The sequence below is a fragment of the Marmota monax genome, unplaced genomic scaffold, assembly GCF_021218885.2.
Source record: "Marmota monax isolate L192 unplaced genomic scaffold, Marmota_monax_Labrador192_F-V1.1 WCK01_AAM20220418_F8-fsc00081, whole genome shotgun sequence".
In the NCBI taxonomy this organism is placed as follows: domain Eukaryota; kingdom Metazoa; phylum Chordata; class Mammalia; order Rodentia; family Sciuridae; genus Marmota; species Marmota monax.
This window is the reverse complement of record NW_026695234.1, coordinates 5,181,951-5,202,069: the sequence shown is the minus strand read 5'-3', so window position 1 is coordinate 5,202,069 and position 20,119 is coordinate 5,181,951. Positions and strand designations below refer to the sequence as shown.

At 37.2% G+C, this 20,119-nt stretch overlaps 1 protein-coding gene across 7 annotated transcripts in view; it reads left to right on the top strand.

The window, feature by feature from the left end:
- Kmt2a (lysine methyltransferase 2A) overlaps positions 1–20,119 on the top strand; it is an 84,015-nt gene that overhangs the window by 9,115 nt on the left and 54,781 nt on the right. For 4 of the 7 annotated variants that reach the window (XM_058577160.1, XM_058577159.1, XM_058577158.1 and 1 more), the window contains one exon: positions 19,791–19,860. In XM_058577160.1, the coding sequence (XP_058433143.1) occupies positions 19,791–19,860 (70 nt within the window). Of the gene's footprint in view, positions 1–2,180; positions 2,348–19,790; positions 19,861–20,119 lie in introns of all 7 variants that reach the window. The other 3 variants (XM_058577163.1, XM_058577164.1, XM_058577162.1) reach the window with 1 other exon arrangement.

The window sequence follows — 20,119 nt, the reverse complement described above, 5'->3', positions numbered from 1 at the left end:
TCTTAATCACTGAGTCATATCCCCATCCTTTTTCTTTATTTTAAAATCTTGCTAAATTGCTTAAGGCCTTGCCAATGCTGAAGCTGCTTTGAACTTGCACTCTTCCTGCCTCAGCCTCCCAAGTGTCTGTCCTAGCACATATTGAGTTCTTCTGTAAATTCAGTGGAACCAAACTGAAGGTCAGCCACTCATCTTGGTAATATTGGTGTCCAACCAAAACATAATTAGGGACAAGGCAAAAAGAGAGGAGGAGGAGAATAAGTAAATAGGCAGGTAGGATACCAAGAAATAATGCCCCCATGAGTTGCATAATTGTCAGGGAGGAGATGGGGAGGTAGCTCTGAGGCAGAACTCTTCTGGCTTCAATTCTCCGTACTGCAGAAAACCCCCAAACCCTCAAATAGTCAAAGCAAGTTAAAGTTTAAGAATAGCTAGTAGAGGACTGTATGCTGTAGAAGGCAAAATATAGTTCTGCTGTACATATCACAAAAAAAGAAAATTGACAGGTTGTGGTGGTGAACAGCTATAATCCTAGTTATTCAGGATCGGGAGGCTGAAGCAGGAAGATTGCAAGTTCCAGGTAAGCCTGGACAATTTGGTGAGACCCTTTTTCAAAATAAAATTAAAAGGGAGCAGAGGATGTAACTTAGTGGTAGACCACTTGCCTAGCATGCACCTGGCTGTGTATTCAATCCCCGATACTACCAAAAAAAAAAAAAAAAAAAAGGTTTGTGAATATACTCAGAACACCATCTTTTACAGATTAAGAAATTGAGGCACACGCAGACAAGTAGTTTAAGTCATATGGTTAGTATGTGGCCAAACTGTGATTAAAATCTTAACCTACATCTACTTGACAGTTCATTCTTGCTCTTTATTCAAGTCCTTCTTGTTCCTGCCCCCATCCAGTGGATTTCTGAGTCACATCCATTAGACTGTGATAGCATTTCCTTAATCTGTCCCTACTTTTCAGTTTCTACAGTCCCAATAGAAATTCATTACCTTTGCATGGATTGTTGGGATAATCTCCTACATCTGGTCTCTCTGCCTTCCCTTTTCACCCTATACAGGGTTGCCAGTAGTTTTCTTAAATATAATCTGATTATGTCACTATTTTCCTAAAACTCTGACTTTTAACTAATATACAATTTAAAATTCTCAGCCCTTCGTAGTCTAGCTGGCCTTCATTTCTACATCTTGAACCTTATCTCCTCAACATCCATACTCTCTTTTCAGCTGTACCTGCATTGGAATTCTAAGCTAATAGGTGTTCTCCTGAGTTTTGTGGTCCTGCCTTTCTACATTTTAAAGCCCTCCCTTTGCCTTAAAGTCTTTCCCTCTTGACCTGCCTATAGCTTATTCATCTTCTGTGACTCAACTCAGATCCCCACATCCTAGCTCTCCCATGAAGCTTTCATAGATGCTAATGCTAGTGAAAACTCTACTTATCATTTCCTCTTCTTATTGCACTTTATAACTGTCCTCAAAGAATATCCAGGCTTTCTTTTGTTCTGAACAGTTTTTGAATGTGTGTATCTTTCCCCTATTAGTTTGTGATTCCATTAAGGCAGAGACCATTTCTAGGTCATCATTTTTTTTTTCACTTATGTTTTACATTGTTTACGGTGATGACTTTTTGTATAGAAGGTGATTAGTGACTTTGTTAAATTGAAAATTAAATGTACATACAAGTTTTAAGAACATTTTGTAGCCAGGTGTGGTGGTGCATGCCTGTAATCCCACCCAGCAGCTCGGGAGGCTGAGGCAGGAGGATAGAGAGTTTAAAGCCAGCCTCAGCAAAAGTGAGGTGCTAAGCAACTCAGTAAGACCCTGTCTCTAAATAAGATGCAAAATAGGACTGGCAATGGGGCTCAGTGGTTGAGTTCAATCCCTGGAGCCACTGCCTCCCCAAAAAGAACATTTTTGCAAGGATATACTATATAAGCTAGAAGAACTTGCAGATGATAGGATAATTTTGACTAATTTTTAAAAAATACTAAACTCATTTAAGTATGGCAGAGGAAAGCCTAAGAGCCATTATAGGACTTTGTAAAGGTTTACAAAGTCCTATAAGGTTGTGGAAGTGATGTTGAGGTATCCTGATGGGATGGCATTATCTTTTATGTAGATAATACTTAGCACTGATCATCCCCTTACTTGAGTGTTGTTTCCATTTCTAGGTTCCTCAACTTAAAAGGGATGAGGAGACCTTGGAGACGGTTCTGAGGAGACTCAAAAGATGATTATGTGATTGGAAGTCAGTCCTATGAGGAAAGGTTGAAAAAATGAAAGGTTAAGAGGCAACTTATAACTTCAGAAAACATGAATGGATCCATTATTAGGAATGGTAACCAGCTGTTTTCTAGTTCCACTGATATTAGAATAAAAAAAAAATAGGCTTAAAATAAAGTAAGGAGTAGTAGGTAAACCTTGCTACTAATGATCATTTTCATTACAATGTTGGTAAAAAAGTTACCAAAATAATCTTCTCTGGAGATGAATTTTTATGACCTTCCCCTTCTGAGAATCAATAAATGTATTCTTATTCCGCTCCTTGAGGCATGGATCATGTTTTATACTTTTTAATTCCCCAAGGGGCCCTAGGACCTCATTGGTTCCCTAAAAGTATTTGATTTGAACTGTCGATTTGTGACAAAATAATTTTTAGTAGTAAGTTTCTAGAGAAATGCCTATATGAAATAATGATTTTTGTAGTGGTTTTATAGGAGAATAAAAATTTTATTAAGTGGAGCTAAGAGAGAAATCTTAACATCAGGAAAACAGTGATGTGGACTTAAAGTAGAAAACAAGCATTTGTAGCTTTTATGCCATTTTTAGTTTTACATTAAAGAGTAACACTGCAAAAATATCCCTTCTTAGGATTATCACTGCCTGTGGATGCATTATCACAAGTGCTTGCAAGTCATTTCCAATCTTGCTTCATGTGAATTAGTTTTATAAAAAGCCTCTGACCCTTGGCTTTTGAGGCTGTGTGGAGGGCTTGCATCACTCAGAATGAAACCTTTTTAGATGTGTTGGGTTGCAGAAAGCATTTCCTGTACAGTCAGAATGAAAACTCTGAATTGGGATTATTCATATAGATCACCAAAACTCTGGGCAGAGTTGATATTAACACCAGTTAGTTTTCCTACCAACATTTAGCTCCAAAACCTTGGTTGGGTTATTGAAGCTTTAGCACTTTTGAATTTAGTACTGGCACTGTGCATGAATTTTTTTCTTTTAGGTGAATGGATACTAGGTTTATTTAAGGTTAATTATATATTTCAAATATTTTCTAAATTCTTTTAATAAATGGGGTACACTTTTAACCAGTCTTTCTCAAAATGACTGGAGTTCATAGGTGAAGCTGGATTGTTTCAGGAAATCTGCAAGTGATGATAAAATGAAGGGCAGTTTGACTCCCTCATTGTAAAACTGGCCATCTTCTGAGAAACTCTGGGAATTGGAAATAGAACAGATTCATACTATTCCTGTAACTTTTAATTGCTAGTCATAGATGTATAAATTCAGAAAGCAAAAAAATAAAAAAACAAAGAGTAATTATGATTTCTTTATTCTTCTTGAGAGTCTCTACTATTAGAATAATAAAAAATACCAGGGACTTTTTTTTTTTTAAATGGGTTAATGCCACCTAATGTGGTCTTCTCAGAATGTGATGGCAAACTTCCAAATATGATGTGGTAATCTGAAGACACCAATTAGCTTTTCAAAAAATTAAGAACACAAAATTTCCCACCTTCTATATTTGAACATTAATTCCTAAAAAATATTAGATCAAAATCATTTTGACTGGGGCTGGGGATATAGCTCAGTTGGTAGAGTGCTTGCTTTGCATTCACAAGGCCCTGGGTTTAATCCCCAGCACCAAAAAGAAAAAAGAAGAGATGACCCTATTTACCTTGAGAATGGGAAGGAAGTTGTGGCTTCTTCGGTGTTACCCCAGTTGCTGTTGGTCATCCAACAGCCCATCTTCCCAGAAGGAAAGATGCAGCTTGACTTTTGCATCAGGATGAGAACAACAAGCTGAAAGAGAAGAACTGAAACTTGTAGTTGAATGAGGATTTGGCTCAAACTGAAGTTAACTACTTAAAGTTGGCATATGAGGGACCAAGTCCTCTTGTAATAAAAAGAACCATCTCTGAAAACAAAGTTGGTGTTTGATTAATTTTTTCACCCTATACAAATAAATCTGGTCATTTTGTGGTACTTTTCCTGTTGGAGTATAAACCTTGTGATTATGATGATTAGTTTAATTTTTTACAGTTTGCCAGATGGGTTTATTTCTTTTGCTTCTGCTGATAAGTCAGTTTAGACTTAGAAACTGAGGAAATATACCTTCTTGTGTTTTTTTTTTTAATGACTTTGAAAAGTAATTAGGGACATTGCCAAGAATCTGAATAGCTTAATATCTGAAGACATTCATGTTTCTGTTTCTGTTTAGTTTTTAAAGACAAGCTATTTTATGACTACTTTTCCTTTTTTCCTTCTTTTGGCTTTATCACTGAGCTACATCCCCAGCTCTTTTTATTTTAAGATAGGGTCTCACTAAGTTGTCCAGTTTATGATCCTCCTGTTTCAGCCTCCCGAGTTGCTGGGATTACAAAAATGTAATCTGAAGCAGGATGGGTAAAGTTTACCTGTCTCATTTGATGGCTGTTTTGAGCATCTTTGCTCAGTGTGTGTTTTTTTGTTTGTTTGTTTTTGTTTTTGTACTGGGGATTGAACTCAGGGGCATTTAACCACTGAGCCAAATCCTCAGCCTCCCCCCGCCTTTTGTTTTTAAATATTATTTTAGAAGTTGATGGGCCTTTATTTTATTCATTTATTTATATGTGGTGCTGAGAATTGAACCCAGGGCCTCACACATGCTAGGCAAGTGCTCCACCACTGAGCCACAATCCCAGCACCCACTGGCCCCTTTTTTTTTTTTTTTTTTTTAAGAGAGAGAGAGAGAGAGAGAATTTTTTAATATTTATTTTTTAGTTTTCGGCAGACACAACATCTTTGTTTGTATGTGGTGCTGAGGATCGAACCCGGGCCGCACTCATGCCAGGCTACCGCTTGAACCACATCCCCAGCGCCCCCACTGGCCCTTTTTTAATCTTTTATTTAGAGACAAGTTCTCGCTGAATTGCTTAGGGTCTAAGTTACTGAGACTGGCTTTGAACTTGCCATCCTCCTGTGTCAGCCTCCCAAGCTGCTGGACATCTTTGCTTCTTGATCTTGTTAATGTAGAGTAGGCATGAGGAGAACTGCTTCTTCCTCTGATTACAAAATAGGCAGCATTTGTGTTTCTTGAGTGATAGTTGCTAGGTAGAATTGAATTAAATATCTGAATATTGGACTTCATTCTTATATGGATGAAAATTTTACCTTCTGTTGTAATTTAAGAAAGTGTATTATTGTCTTTGTACTCTAAAATCCTAGGTGATCTTTTTGTGTTAATATTCTCAACATCAGGCAGAGATTATATTTAAAGCAGTTTAAATCTCTTCCTCTCTGTTAATGCATTGAGAAAACCATTCTTCTCTGTGATGTACCAATGACCTCAGAGAATCAGCCCTTGCCCCTGCCTATCTGTTCACAAGATACTAGGATATCTATTCAATAACTGTTACATTTCATTTCTTTTTTTTTAATTTTTTATTTTATTTATTTTTTTTAAAGAGAGAGAGAATTTTAATATTTATTTTTTAGTTTTCCGCGGACACAACATCTTTGTTTGTATGTGGTGCTGAGGATTGAACCCGAACCCGGGCCACACGCATGCCAGGCGAGCGGGCTACTGCTTGAGCCACATCCCCAGCCCTCATTTTTTTTTTAATGTTTATTTTTTAGTTTTAATTGGACACAGTACCTTTATTTTATTTATTTATCTTTTTATGTGGTGCTGAGGATTGAACCCAGTGCCTTGCATGTGCTAGGTGAATGCTCTACCACTGAGCCACTACACCAGCTCCATGTTACATTTCTTGACTACTTTCAGTAACCTTGTTGGCTTAAAAAATTCGTCTCTGGATGTCTGCATATTTGACCATGCTTGAATATATTTTTCTCTTATTGATCCCACATCATTATTTTTATATTTTAGAAATGTTTTACAGGTATCACTACATTTACTTATATTAAAAATGATGAAAAAGTACTTGCAAAGAGGCTCATCTTCCTAAATGGCAGTCATAAATATTGTACTCTATAAAGTAAGAAAAGGACAGAGATTAGAGAATAGAATTAACTTTTGAAAGATCATCTTATGTTCTAGGCACATTATTAAGTGCTGGGACTTTAGTATTGAACAAGCTCTTCTCTCAGGGAGCTTACTATCTACCTTTTTTTGGTACTCAGGGGCACTCAACCACTGAGCCACATCCCCAGCCTTATTTTGTATTTTATTTAGAGACAGAGTCTCACTGAGTTGCTTAGTACCTTGCTGTTGCTGAGGCTGGCTTTGAACTAGTGATCCTCCTGACTCAGCCTCCTAAACTGCTAGGATTACAAGCATGTGCCATAATGCCTGGCTCTACTTTTCTTTTTAATAAGTTCAGCTTAAAGAATAGTGTGAATATGAGCATAAGTACTAAAATTGTAGTACTTTGCAAGATATTCTGGAAATTGATTATTTGAAAATTGAAACTCTCAAAATTAATATTAACAGAATTGTCCTTAGGAGTAATTTAGCTACTAATCTTCATTTACTGATGTACTACTGACTCTTGAGAGGCAGTTGTATTATATGAAATATAAGAATGAATGAAGATTTTTTAAAATATCTATATTTTTTTAAAGAGAGAATTTTTTAACATTTATTTTTTAGTTTTTGGTGGACACAACATCTTTATTTTATTTTTATGTGGTACTGAGGATCGAACCCAGTGCTCTGTGCCTGCCAGGCGAGCACGTTACCATTTGAGCCACATCCCCAGCCCAGTATTTTTTAGTTGTAGTTGGACGCCATACCTTTATTTTATTCATTTATTTTTATGTGGTACTGAGGATCAAACCCAGGGCCTTGCACTTGCTAGGCAAGTGCTCTACCACTCAGCCCCAGCCCCAGCACCTGAATGAAGACATTTTTTAAAATATATGAAATATTTAGCAGCTTTTCTCTTCCTGTTTAAAGGGAACTTTAATTCTACTACCTTATTTGCCACTTTGTACAAAGTGCCCCCCTTCTGTTGAAGACCAGTGTCTACTTTCAAGCTCTGGATTCCATCACCTCTCATCCATTCAGGATTGTACCTCTTCCTGCATCTGCAGTTTATCTCTCACAACTGGATTGGTGCCATCACAATATAAAGCTGTCTGAATATAATTATTTTTTTAAATTCTTGAAAAGGCCAGGTGCGGTGACACATGCCTATAATCCCATTGGCTTTGGAGACTGAGGCAGGAGGGTTTCAGGCTCCAAGCCAGCCTTGGCAACTTAGCAAGATCCTATCTCAAAAAAATAGGGGCTGGGGTTGTGGCTTAGTGGTAGAGTGCTCACCTAGCACATTTGAGCCACTGGGTTCAATACTCAGCACCACATAAGAATATAAATAAAGATACTGTGTCCAACTACAACTAAAAAATATAAAAAGGACTGTTGATGTGGCTCAATGCTTAAATTCCCCTGGATTCAGTGCCTAGTATAAAAAACAAACAAAACAGAAACCACCCTCAAACCCATTGAACCTATGTCCTCTTCCAGCTACTACCTGATTCTTTGCTCCTTTTGACAGAACTTTTTCAAAGTGCTATGTGTAATTGCTGTCTCTACTTTCTCACCTCTCATTCTCTCCTCAACCTTTCCTATTGGGCTTTTATTCGCAGGACTCCACTGAAATAACTCTTTATCATGATTCTCAAGGACCTCCATTTTACTAGGTTGAATAGATATTTCTTAGTCTTCATCCTGGCATCATTTGAACCAGCTGATAACTCTCTTCAAATATCCTGTTTTTTGGGCTGGGATTGTGGCTCAGCAGTAGAGTGCTTATATCGCACACGCGGGACCCTGGGTTCAATCCTCAGCACTATGTAAAAATAAATGAGTGAAATAAAGGTATTGTGTCCAACTATAAAATAAAAAATATTTAAAAAAATAAAAACATACCCTTTTTATTTGGATTCTATAACACTATACTTACTGTTTATCTACTTAACTCATCAGTTATTAATTTTCAGGATTCTGTGTAATTCCCCTCTTCTGCTAAATGTTGAAGGTACTCAAGAGTCTATTTTTGCCTGCCTTCTCTGTCTACACATTCTTCCTGGTGATCTCATCCAGGCTTCATCTATATGACTACCAACAAAATCTTTGTCTCTGATACTATTTGGTGGAATTCTAGACCTGTGCAACCACCTGCCTATTTGATATTTCCATTTACATAACAATAGGCATGGCTAACATTAACTGAGTGTTTATTGTGGTCCAGATTGTACTCTGAGCATTTCACATGTATCTCACCTAATCTTCATGACCACCCTGTGAGGTGCCACTATTATTCTCAGTTTGCACATAAGAAGACGAGTATGCCTGGAACCACTTGCATATCTGATAAATACCTTGCACTTACCATGTCCAAAATGTTTTGATTTTTTTCCCTCAAAAGACAGGGTATATAGCTCAGTGGTTGAGTACTTGCCTAGAATTCATGAAGCACTGGGTTTCATCCTCAGCACAACCACCAAATATATATAATTTTTTCCCCTCCCTCTCTCAAGCCTTTACCAGTTTTAGTCTTTTGTTTTGGAATGACTCTAATATATCCAGTTGCTGAAGACCAAAGTTTTACAAGAGTTATCCCTGATTTCTCTGTTTTATTCACATCCCAAACCTGAGCCATCAGCAAATTCTGTCTGCAATGCACCAGATATACCCCAGCTCTCAGCTTCCTCTCAGCAACTCAGCCACCAAAACTCTAGACTTATCCATTATAATCTTTTGGCTGGACTATTTTCTCTCCTCTCCTTGCTTTTGTTCTTTCCTTACCAGAGTTTGTTCATCACACAGCAACTATGAATTCCAGTATTACATCATAATATTTATTCACATTAAACCTGGCAGTGTCTTCTGTACTGCTTGAAAAAAAAAATCCAGGTTCCTTACTATGGCCAACAAATATGTATGTGAGCTGGCCTCTGATCAAGCTTGTTTTTCATCACCATATCTTACTCTCATTCATTCTGCTGCAGAGCCATGCTGACCTTTTCTATCTGTCATGTGTGCTGTGCTTATTGCAGTCTCTGGGCTTTAGTACTTGCTATTGGACTAAAATACTATTCCATCAGTGTCTTTACAAACTGTTTTTCCCCCTTCATTTAGGTATAACCAGGTTTGGCAAGTGATTTTCTGCAAAGTGCCAGACAGGTGGTTTCTGTTGTTCTAGTGCAGAATTAACCATGAACAATATACATAAATGAATGAGTGCATTCAAATTTTATGGACACTAAAATTTGAAGTTCATAAAATTTTCCTGTGAGTAAAATAGTCCCTTTATTTCTTTCAAACATTTAAAAATAATAAAACCTATTTTAACCTTAATTCATGGACCAAAAAAAAAAAAATGGGCTAGGCAAATCTAGCCAAAGTCTGTGGTGCTTAGTTTACCTAGTTTTGGTAAACTTAGCTTAGAGTGAATAGTTCTGGACCATTCTTGTAAATACCATCCCACAGCTAACCCCTGTCTATCCTTATTGCCTTAGTGTCATTTATTCATTTATTAAGTGTTTACTTTCTCCAGGTTGTAGCATCAAGGAGGGATTTTGTCAGCATATCTTAAGAGTCCAGAATGGTAATTGGCAACAACTCAGTAAATACTTGCTGAATGACTAAATGCCAGTCACATTTGAATTATGGTTGTAGACTGCTCTCTCCTTTTTAAAAATCTTTTTCCTATTCTAGGTCATTATATCCATTTCTGGAATAGGCTTCAATACAGTTAGACCTTTTCTACATTTAAGAACCAGTAGTGGGCTTGGTGTAGAGCATTTGCCTAGCATGTTTGAGGCATTGGGTTTGATTCTCAGCACTGCATATAAATAAATGAATAAAATAAAGGCTCATCAACATGTAAAAAGTATTTTTTTTAAAAAAAAAAGAACCAGTGATAGCCCCTGCTCTGACCAGACGGTCCTGGAATTAACAAGGTTTTAGTGCTTGATTTGTCTTTCATTTTGTCCCTGCTGAGGTTTTCCCTGTCCAAGCCAGTAAGTTTTTACTAATCCTTGCATCTGATCATCTTAGTAATAGTAGTAGTAGTATTACTATTACTACTAATTCGGTACTGGGGATTGAACCAGGGGTGCTTTACTACTGAGCTCTATCCCCAGCCCTTTTTATTTTAAATATATTTTTTTTAGCTGTTGATAGTCTTTTATTTATTTACATGTGGTGCTGAGAATCAAACTTAGTGCCTCACACATGCCAGGCAAGTGCGCTATCACTCAGCCCCAGCCCTCTCTTTTTTTACTTTTTAAAAATATTTTTTAGTTGTTAATGGACCTTTATTTTAGTTATTTATATGCAATGCTGAGTATCAAACCCAGTGCCTCATGCATGTTACACTCTACCACTGGGCTACAACCCCAGGCCATTCCTTTTTTTTTTTTTTTTTTTGAGACTTTGTCTCACCAAATTGCCCAGGCTTACGCAGTTTGCTATTTTTTATTTTGTACCAGGTATTGAACTCAGGGGCACTCAACCACTGAGGCACATCCCCAGCCCTATTTTGTATTTTATTTAGATACAGGGTCTTACTGAGTTGCTTAGCATCTTGCCATTGCTGAGGCTGGCTTTGAACTTGAGATCTTCCTGACTCAGCCTCCCAAGCCTCCCTGGGATTACAGGCCTGTGTACTGAGCCAGGCAATTTGCTATTCTTCTGCCTCAGCATCCCTAGTTGCTAGGATAACAGGCATGCACCACCATGCCCAGCTTCTCCCCATTTCTTAATCTGTTATTGCCTATTACCACCATTATGATTTATTTTCTTCTGAACTATATTCTTAAAAAATTGCTGGTTGTGAACCTCCTTGATATTCTAAAGAAATCTGTTGTCTCACCTGAAAGATATGTATACACATTTAAACTTGCCTGTAATTTCGAGTTTATAATCTTACTCCTGCTTGTAAGCTTTTCTGCAACTAAATCCATGCTTAGTCCTCTTTCCTCTTTCTCAAGAGCACTGCCCTCCTTTGTGCTGCGTATTCATTCTTTCCTACTGCTGTCTTCATCGTCAACTCCAGTTTTCCATTTATTACCATTTGGTTTTCAGGATTTTCAGTTCCTTCTTTCCTGCTATGTCCCCTTTTAGCATAAAAACATAATCAACTCCAAAATAATCTTCGTGTGATGGTCTTTCCCTACCTTATGCCCTAGCTTTTCTTCCTCATATTACTGAGTTTTTCAAGAGTAATTTATATTCATTTTAATTTACCTCAACCCAGTACAGTATGCCTCCTCTTGCTTCTAACATTGTATTGAAATTGGCTTTGGTAATGTCACAGGTGACCTCCCAGTTTTGATATGCTACTTTTCATTTCAGTTCTTACCCAGCTTGAACCTTCCCTTGATGTGTATTTATCCCTTGGTTCATGATCTTCTGTGAATATTCCATCTAGACTGCTTCCTTGGCTCCCCCTTCTCTTGAGTATTGTTCAGCTGTATCTGCTCCTCGGTGCTCTTTCTTCATTCTCAGTATTATCTCCTTGGGTGATGGCATTCAAATGCACGGTTTTAGCATTCATATATTCATTGAGTTCGATGTATTTTCTCCATATCATTGTTTCCTATAGACAACTTAGACATTTCTAACTCAAATATCTAAAGTTATCTCTTTTCTTCCTTCTATAAACCTCTTTCTGTATCTCCAGTCTTGATAAATAGCACCAGAAACCTGTTCAGCCTAAGCCAGACACCTGCATTTCTTTATTGATTCTTTCCATTCCCTCAACTGTTTATATATCAAAACTTTACCTGTTTTGCCTCTTAACGATCCTGGCGGGGGGGTGGGGGGGGGCTGGGGATGTGGCTCAAGTGATAGCGCGCTCGCCTGGCATGCGTGTGACCCGGGTTCGGGTTCGATCCTCAGCACCACATATAAACAAAGATGTTGTGTCCAACGATAACTAAAAAAATAATAATAATAATAAATAAATATTAAAATTATCTCTCTCTCTTCGGAATGTGTCCTTTCTCCTCATTTCTGGCTTTAAAGTCAATCTCTACTTTTCCACTGTGTCAAAATGATCTTTTGAACATCCTAATCATGCTTCTCTTAGTTCATGGAGAGTTGGTGACTCCATAGGTACTTCAGGGTATAGTCCACCCTTGCTCAAAGATAAACTTCAACCTCATGAGGGCATATAGGCCCTTTTTATCATCTGCCTCTTGCCCTCACTCCCCAGTATTTTCTGCCCCTTTTCTATGTGAGCTGAGCTAGAACCCTAGCCATACAGAGCTGTTTATAATTTGCTAATGCTGTGTTCTTTTGTGCCCCTGTGCCCCTCTCTCAGTCTGCACCATGCTCACCCCCCCCCCCATTTTATCAGCCTTCAAAAGCTTGATAAAGTTTTCACCCTGTCTGCAATGGCTTTCCTGGCCCTTTCTCCTTACTTGGGTTAGTTGTCTTTCCGTTGTGCTCCCACATGCATTTCTCCAGCAGGTGTCTTCTTCTACATAGTAGGCAACACACTGTTCCATCAATTAACTCATCTGCAGAAGGGTTGAAAGCAGAAGGGTTTTTGTTGTCGTTTGTTTGGGAACTTGAACCCAGGGGCACTCTACCAATGAGCTACATCCCCAGCCCTTTTTATTTTTTGAGACAGAGTTTTGCTAAGTTGCTGAGTCTGGCTTTGAATTTGTAATCCTCCTGCCTCTACCTCCTGAGTCACTAGGATTATAGGCATGTGCCATTGCTCCAGGCTAGAAGCTTTTCTTATCTTTGTCCTTTACTCAGTAATGGAACTCATATATTTTCATATATGAGTGATTGAATGGATTGGCTTCATTTGTCTCCCAACCTAAGAGAATTCTTCTTATGCTTTTTTTTTTTTTTTTTGGTATGGGGGATTGAACTCAGGGACACTCAACCATTGAGCCACATCCCCAGTCTTATTTTTAATTAAGAGACAGGGTCTCACTGAGTTGCTAGGTGCCTTGCTATTGCTGAGGCTTGCTTTGTACTTGTGATTCTCCTGTCTCAGCCTTCCGAGCTGCTGGGGTTACAGACATGCGCCACCACACCCAATCCAGAGTTAAGGTTTGATCTAGAAAGATTCATTCAAGGTAATGAACATATTCATTACCTCACCAACTTACTTTTTTGTGATGAAAATGTAAAGTTCCACTTTTTCAGCAATTTATTCATTATTTAATATTAACTCATTATTAAATTATTAACTGAGATCTAACACTAAAATTAATTCCTTTAGTCTTAATTGAAACTTTGTGTCCTCTGAGCAATATCTCTCCTTTCCTCACTCCTCTCCCCTAGCCTCTTGTAACTACTTTTCTACTCCTGTTTATATGAGATCAACTGTTTTAGATTCCACATATGAGATTACACAGTATTTATCTTCCTGTGTCTGACTTATTTCGCTTTATGTAATGTATTCATTTCCATCTATGTTGTCAGAATTTCTTTATTTTTAAAGTATTCCAATGTATATATATATATGGACCATGTTTTCCTTATTCAGTCATCCATTAATAGGTACTTAGATTGCCCCCATATCTTGGCTATTGTGAATAGTGCTGGAATGAACTTGGTAGTATAGATCTCTCTTCAACATGCCAATTTCAATATCTTTGGGTATTTACCCAGAAGAAGGATTGCTGGATTATATGGTAATTCTATTTTTGTCTTTTTTTTTTTTTTTTTGAGGAATCTCCATACTATTTTTAAAAATGACTGTATTAATTTGCATTCCTACCAATGGTACACAAAGTTTCCCTGTTCTCTGCATCCTCACCAATACTTGCTATCATTTGTCTTTTTGATAATAGCCATTCTAAGGTGATATCATTGTGGTTTTAATTTGGTCCCTGTGTCTTTTTTGTGTGTGTTTTTTGGTGCTGGGTATTGAACTCAGCTAATATAGTATAAGCACATGCTCTATCACAGTGCTAAGCCCCTGGTCCCTACGCACTCTTTTTTTTTTAAAATATTTATGTTTTTTAGTTGAAAATGGACACAATAATTTTATTTATTTATTTTTATGTGGTGCTGAGGATGGAACCCAGTGCTTCACGCATGCTAGGCAAGTGCTCTACCACTGAGCTACAACCCAGCCTCCCTACACATTCTTAAAAGTGAGAATCATATTGTGTAATTCTTTGAAGTCTACTACAGTTCTATTACCATTGTAGGTATTTTAATATTTTTTAAATAGTATATTGCAGTTCCCTTTATTTTCATTGTACAAACATGTATTGGGTGCCAGATTTATGTCAGATACCAGGAGTACAAAAATGAGTAGGGAAACTGTCCCTGTCCTCAAAGAGTGCACACTTTGAGAAGGAGACAAACATGTGAATGCATTTTTAAAATCCCTTCCACTCATTAAACTAGTAATTATGTGCATGTGTCTCTGAAATGCAACATCAAGAAGGGTATTTTGGAGCATGTAGCAGGAGACAAAAGGGAACTGTGCCAGCAGAAGTGATAGCTAACTGGAATCAATTCCCACAGAGGAGGTGTTACTCTTATTATAGCTGCCAAGACGTGCAGTTTGCCTCCTGGATGTTTCTTCAACTTTAGCTGTTCTTAGTCATTCTCTTAGTTCTCCTGTGGCCTGCTCATCTGATTGAACCATATTTGATGATACCAATAATTAGAGCTCTTCAAAAAGAAATTTTAAAAAATGTGTGATTTAGGAGCATTTTTGATACTGTCTCGGGTTATTGTTGTTATTTTCAATTGATTCATTGAAGTTAATTTTGTAATTGAAGGAATTTGAGTTTTTAGGCTCTTGAGACTAAAGATTTTGCAGACAGAAAAATGCTAAGATACAGTTGCTAAAGGGCATGTTTGGGTTACCTACCATTTAATGAAGTGTCATCACAAAGGAGCCTCTTGAGAGAAGATAAAGAAGAAAGATGTGAACAGGGTCATAGCAGGCTTTGTTGTGGAGGCCAAGGTTGGCCAAGATTGTTGAATAGAATTTTCAGAGTATCTTCGGAAACTCCACCTAGCCCAGGAAGTGAAGAACTTGAAGTGGATGGTTTATTCCTCTTTGACTCTGGTAAATTGGGAAGTACTCAAGGGAGGAACTGAAAACTGTATTTTAGCTGGGATAGAGAGGAAAGAGCATTGAGATCCATCTGTTGAATTTGTTTTTTTTTTTTTTTTTTTTTGGGGGGGGGGTGGTACCAGGGATTGAACTAAGGGACACTCGACCACTGAGTCCCATGACCAGCCCTACTGTAATTTATTTAGAGACAGGGTCTCACTTAGTTGCTTAGCGCCTCGCTGTTCCTGAGGCAGTCTTTGAACTCGCAGTCTTCCTGTCTCAGCCTCCTGAGCCACTGGGATTACACGTGTGCACCACCATGCCTGGCCCATTGTTGAATTTTTATCAGATCACTAGTATCACTAGGAATTGTGCCACATCTAATCAATGCAGATGATTTAGGTCGCCAATTGCTAGCCCTGGAGTGGTGCTAGATACAATGGTGAGGAATAGCAATATACATTGTCATCCTTTCAAAGAATTTTGAAACTTGTTGAGTTTTTCTTCATGAACCAAACATGTGTAAGAAAAAAATTAATTATTCTTAGATGTAAGCAAATTTTTTATTCTGGAATATGAATTATATGGTATTTTGTTCTGTAGTGACTTTTTAAAAATATTTATTTTTTAATTATAGGTAGATACAATATCTTCATTGTATTTTTATGTGGTGCTGAGAATTGAACCCAGTGCTTCACGCATGGTAGGCGAGTGCTCTACCTCTGAGCCATAACCCCTGTAGTGACTTTTTGAGCAGTATTGGGGATTGAGCCTAGGGACACTCTACCATGCAACTATGACCCCCAACCCTTTTTGTTTTTTATTTTGTGACAGGATCTCACCTGGGCTGGCCTCAAACTTGACATTTCCCTGCCTCAGCCTCTCACCTTGCCAAAATTACAGACATGTACCACTGTGCATGGTTCATTAGTGACAAAATAATGAATTTGTTTTTTTAAAAGAAAGACTGAAATAGTACATGCTTCTTATTTTAGATAGTACTGGAGCAAGAATCATGTCTTTCTCAACTTCGCATCTGGAACAGATAGCCCTGGGACAAGGATGTAAATGTTCTTTGAAAGAACAAATAAATGAAGTATTATTTTGTTGGAAAAACTGTCCATAGTACATAATTCCTTGAAATGCAGAATTTAATGTATTTTTCAAAAAAGCTTTCAATATATTTCATGTTCAAACATAATTATTTGTAACACTTATTTTGAGTTCAGTTGTGTACTTTTAATATATATGTATGTGTATGTATGTATATGTGTGTGTGTGTATTTATTTATTTATTTAAATTGTAGATGGACACCAAACCTTTATTTTATTTATTTATTTTTATGTGGTGCTGAAGATCGAACCGAGGTCTTCACATGTGCTAGGCCAGCACTCTTCCACTGAGCCACAACCCCAACCCAGTTAAAGTGCTTTTGTGGAAGAAATAGTTCTACTGCTTCATCACAAATATAACCAACAACTAAAGAATTAAAATTCTGCCAGTAAAAGAAAAATCCCAAATGTTAAGATATTTATAAGTAAAATGATATTTACTAGTAAATGTATGCATGGAAGTTCTTAGATAACTGGTTATCCCAGAGTTATGGGTAGGAGTAATAAATTTTATGTGTATTAATTCACAATTAGATTTCACTTAGGAAGTTACATTAGATAGCTTAATTTGTCATCTTAATCACTGGAAGCTAAATGTGAGCAATTCATTATGCTCAACTCAACAAGGGTGTTTTTCTGTCTTTTCTATCTTTGGAAGTAAGAAAATGTTACAGTGTTGGCAGTCTGGTCTCCAAGAACATCACTGTGCAGAAGGAATAGGTTTCAGGGCTCTTGCCTATAATGGGTTTCAGGGCTCTTGTCTATACTCTTTCTTGGAATGCTGTGCCCATCAGAGAAAGCCCTGTCAAGAGGAAAAATAGGTATGATGAATTACTGTCTGGGCCCAGGTCCTAGATTCCTTGGTCAAGTGTAGCATATGTCTCCTGTGCCCTCTCCTGACCTCAGGGCTATCCAGGCTTATGATGACATAGTGGCAAACATGGACTTAATTGTAGCACGCTCTCTCTCTTGTGCTCTCTCTCTCTCTCTTTGTATAGTTATTACCTTAGTCCTTTGGCTAAGAGGCAAGTCTGAATCCTTTAGACTGTTACCTTGTTTACATTCTCCAGGGAGCCCACAGGTTTAAAGTGATGGAGCCAGTTAAGAAGCCTGTTGCTTATGATAGTGCAGTGTGTGCAACAGGAAGGATTTATTTATCCAGATACGATTTTTGGACTAATTAGGCTTTTCTGAGTTTTGTCTTCTTTTTTGGTAATATCCTAACCTACAAGTATAAACCCTGGAAAAATCATTGCAGAAATTTATTTGGGGTTAGTTCCCACATTTCCTAGGTCTGAAGTTGTTTTAAATGAAGAGATAAGATTTTTCTTATTCACAAATGATGTTCACAATGAGTTCACTTTAAATTTTTTTGAAGTAAAAATATTTAATAATTTTACTTTTAACTTCTTTTAATATTTTTAGTTGTAGATGGACACAATATCTTTATTTTATTTGTTTACTTATATGTGGTGCTGAGGTTCAAACCCAGGGCCTCATATGTACGAGGCAAGTGCTCTGCCACTGAGCCAGAACCCCAGTGTCTACTTTTAACTTCTTGATAAAGGAAGAAACTATGTGGATAAGTCCTCTAGTATGTATTTCTTTCTCTTTTTTTAGCCTTTATTTTATTTATTTATCTTTATATGGTGCTGAGGATCAAACCCAGGGCCTCACAAGTGCTAGGCAAATGCTCTACTGCTGAGCTATAACCCCAGCCCTAGTATGTATTTCTTAAATTTAGGTTTAGTATATTTTTATTATTATTTTTTAGTTGTAGATGGACACAATCCCTTTATTTTATTTATTTTTTATGTGGTCCTGAGGATCGAACCCAGTGCCTCAAGCATGTTAGATGAGCGCTGTACTGCTGAGCCACATCCCCAGCCCTATGATGAGTTTTAAAATCTCTTTTAAGAGAATTTTAGCTGTTTCTTAAATACTCTAATATTAGCAATTTCAGAGCAAAAACTTTTTTAGAGTTTAATAAGAACTATGTCTCAGCCAGGCAATGAGGTCCAGCTACTCAGGAGACTGAGGAAAGCATTGCAAGTTCAAGGTCAGCCTAGGCAACTTAAGAAGACCTTGCTCAAAATAAAAATGGGGTGGGGATGTAACTCAGTGGTAGAGCACCCCTGGGTTCAATCCCTAGTACCATATAAACAAAACAAAACAAAAACAAATTGCATGTCAGCTGGACAGTGGGCAGAGGCTTGTCCCCAAATATTTTGTTCCTCAAAAGTATTTAAATTTAAGAGTTGAAATTGCTAATTTATCTAAAAGGTTGCATTTACTTTTTAATATATTCCTGGTTGAAAAGTACTTAAACAGATTAACACCTGACTTCAGCTTTAAAGTACCTGGGAAAGAACTAACTCTTAAACAGAAAATCCACCAGTGTTGTCCACATACATGGGAGCTTAGCTCCTAAGAGGAAAATTGGGGGGCTTTAATTGATGAAACTTAGGGATTTACCAAAATTAATTGGAAATTTAAATAAGTCTGTTTTTTCATTCTTTATTTTGATCTTGTTTTATGTGGATTTTTGTCTTTGGAATCTGAAATTCTTTATCTGCTTTTCTCTCTGGAAAGAACTTACTTTGAATTGGTGAATTTCTATTAATCAGTTTGTTTCAATAGAGAACTTGTTCCAAGTAAGTTGAATGAATCCTTAGTGTTTTTTTTAAAGGCATATTATAAGTTGGAGGTAAGGAGAAGTTTTTGCTTTTCTGTCTTTTCTAAGTAGATCTGAAAATAAGATGTTTCCCTAAGTTTTAGCAAAAGGATTTCACCTATATGTGGTCAATTTATGATCTCTTTCACCAATGCTGCTGCCCACCATTAAGTCTCTTATCACAGGGCATTTAAAAATGATGCCATAAAATGCATGTTGAGAATCTCTGTATCTCAGATGTACAGAAATCACATCTAAATGTCAATTCCTGAGTTAAGGAACTGACAATTATGGCACTTTCAGTCTCTATTAATAGTAGGCAGGAAATTATTGTGTTATTTATGTTATTCCTTATCTGTCTGTAGACTTAAATATTTGTTGAAAAGCATTTGTTTGTTTCATTGGGGCTATATATTTTTACCATTGTGCTAATTTGCTTACCTGAATTGTATTAAAGTTGTCCTTTAATTGTTTTGGGCTAAATCTGTAGTTTGAAATTTCAGGATTATCCCCTGTGTACTATACATCAAAGATGAAATTTTAATGCTTTGTTCATTTACTACACAGCTCCTATTTGTCTGTAATGAAGCTGTATGGCTGGGCCCATCTATTTCAATAATAGTTATTTTATAGCTTCCTTTTGGATGTTGTTTAATATGAGAGGATAATTTTCCCAAATTCATTCAGAGGAGTCTGGGCATTTCTTTGGGATATGTTCATGTTCGTGTTTTTGCTTCTGATTTTAAAATAATTTTCCTTTGTTGTAGGATGAGCAGTTCTTAGGTTTTGGCTCAGATGAAGAAGTCAGAGTGCGAAGTCCCACAAGGTCTCCTTCAGGTATGGCCATTTAAGCTCACAGTGTCTTGAAGTTTTGTTTGTTAGGGTATTGAGGTTTCTTTTTTGTCTTCTTGGTATGTAGAGAATAATCTATAATCCGGGGAACAGGAAATGGCTTATGAGCTAGACTTTTGGGGGATGCTGCTCTGTCAGGTCACTTGTGGTTCATTCTTCAGTATGTTTCTCTCTGGGAGCTACTTGTGGAATGGGAATGGGTTTCCACAGAATGATTGGGAAACCTGATATGTTTGAAGATACC